Source organism: Bison bison, unplaced genomic scaffold (genome assembly GCF_000754665.1).
Source record: "Bison bison bison isolate TAMUID 2011002044 unplaced genomic scaffold, Bison_UMD1.0 scf7180017864456, whole genome shotgun sequence".
In the NCBI taxonomy this organism is placed as follows: domain Eukaryota; kingdom Metazoa; phylum Chordata; class Mammalia; order Artiodactyla; family Bovidae; genus Bison; species Bison bison.
This window is the reverse complement of record NW_011495018.1, coordinates 16,963,157-16,964,074: the sequence shown is the minus strand read 5'-3', so window position 1 is coordinate 16,964,074 and position 918 is coordinate 16,963,157. Positions and strand designations below refer to the sequence as shown.

The window sequence follows — 918 nt, the reverse complement described above, 5'->3', positions numbered from 1 at the left end:
GCCCTGCAACCTGTCATCGGCCGCGCCGGTCCCCGACGGCGCGGCCACGGCGGCGCGGCTGCTAGTTCCCGCGTCGCCGCCCGCCTCGCTGCTGACCTCGGCCAGCGAGGGACCCCCACTGCCGTCGCAGCAGTGGACGGCCGGCATGGGCCTGCTGATGGCATTCATCGTGCTACTCATCGTGGCGGGCAACGTGCTGGTGATCGTGGCCATCGCCAAGACACCGCGGCTCCAGACGCTCACCAACCTCTTCATCATGTCGCTGGCCAGCGCAGATCTGGTCATGGGTCTGCTGGTAGTGCCGTTTGGAGCCACCATCGTGGTGTGGGGCCGCTGGGAGTATGGCTCCTTCTTCTGCGAGCTCTGGACCTCGGTGGACGTACTGTGCGTGACGGCCAGCATCGAGACCCTGTGTGTCATCGCCCTGGACCGCTACCTCGCCATCACGTCGCCCTTCCGCTACCAGAGCCTGCTGACCCGCGCGCGGGCGCGGGCCCTCGTGTGCACCGTGTGGGCCATCTCGGCGCTGGTGTCCTTCCTGCCCATCTTCATGCAGTGGTGGCGAGACAAGGACGCCAAGGCGAGCGGATGCTACAACGACCCCGAGTGCTGCGACTTCATCATCAACGAGGGCTACGCGATCACCTCTTCCGTCGTCTCCTTCTACGTGCCCCTGTGCATCATGGCCTTCGTGTACCTGCGGGTGTTCCGCGAGGCCCAGAAGCAGGTGAAGAAGATCGACAGCTGCGAGCGCCGCTTCCTCAAGCGGCCCCGCGCGGCTGCCCTCGCCTGCGCCCTCGCCCGGGCCCCCGCTCCCTGCCCGACCACGGTGGCCAACGGGCGCGCCAACAAGCGGCGGCCCTCGCGCCTCGTGGCCCTGCGCGAGCAGAAGGCACTCAAGACTCTGGGCATCATCAT

At 67.8% G+C, this 918-nt stretch overlaps 1 protein-coding gene across 1 annotated transcript in view; it reads left to right on the top strand.

The window, feature by feature from the left end:
• Positions 1 to 4: 4 nt before the first annotated feature.
• Positions 5 to 918, top strand: part of ADRB1 (adrenoceptor beta 1) — a gene marked incomplete at its 5' end in the record, with an annotated part of 2,699 nt that continues 1,785 nt past the window's right edge. The window contains 3 exon segments of the mRNA XM_010859591.1: positions 5 to 763; positions 765 to 819; positions 822 to 916. Of these exon segments, the coding sequence (XP_010857893.1) occupies positions 5 to 763; positions 765 to 819; positions 822 to 916 (909 nt within the window).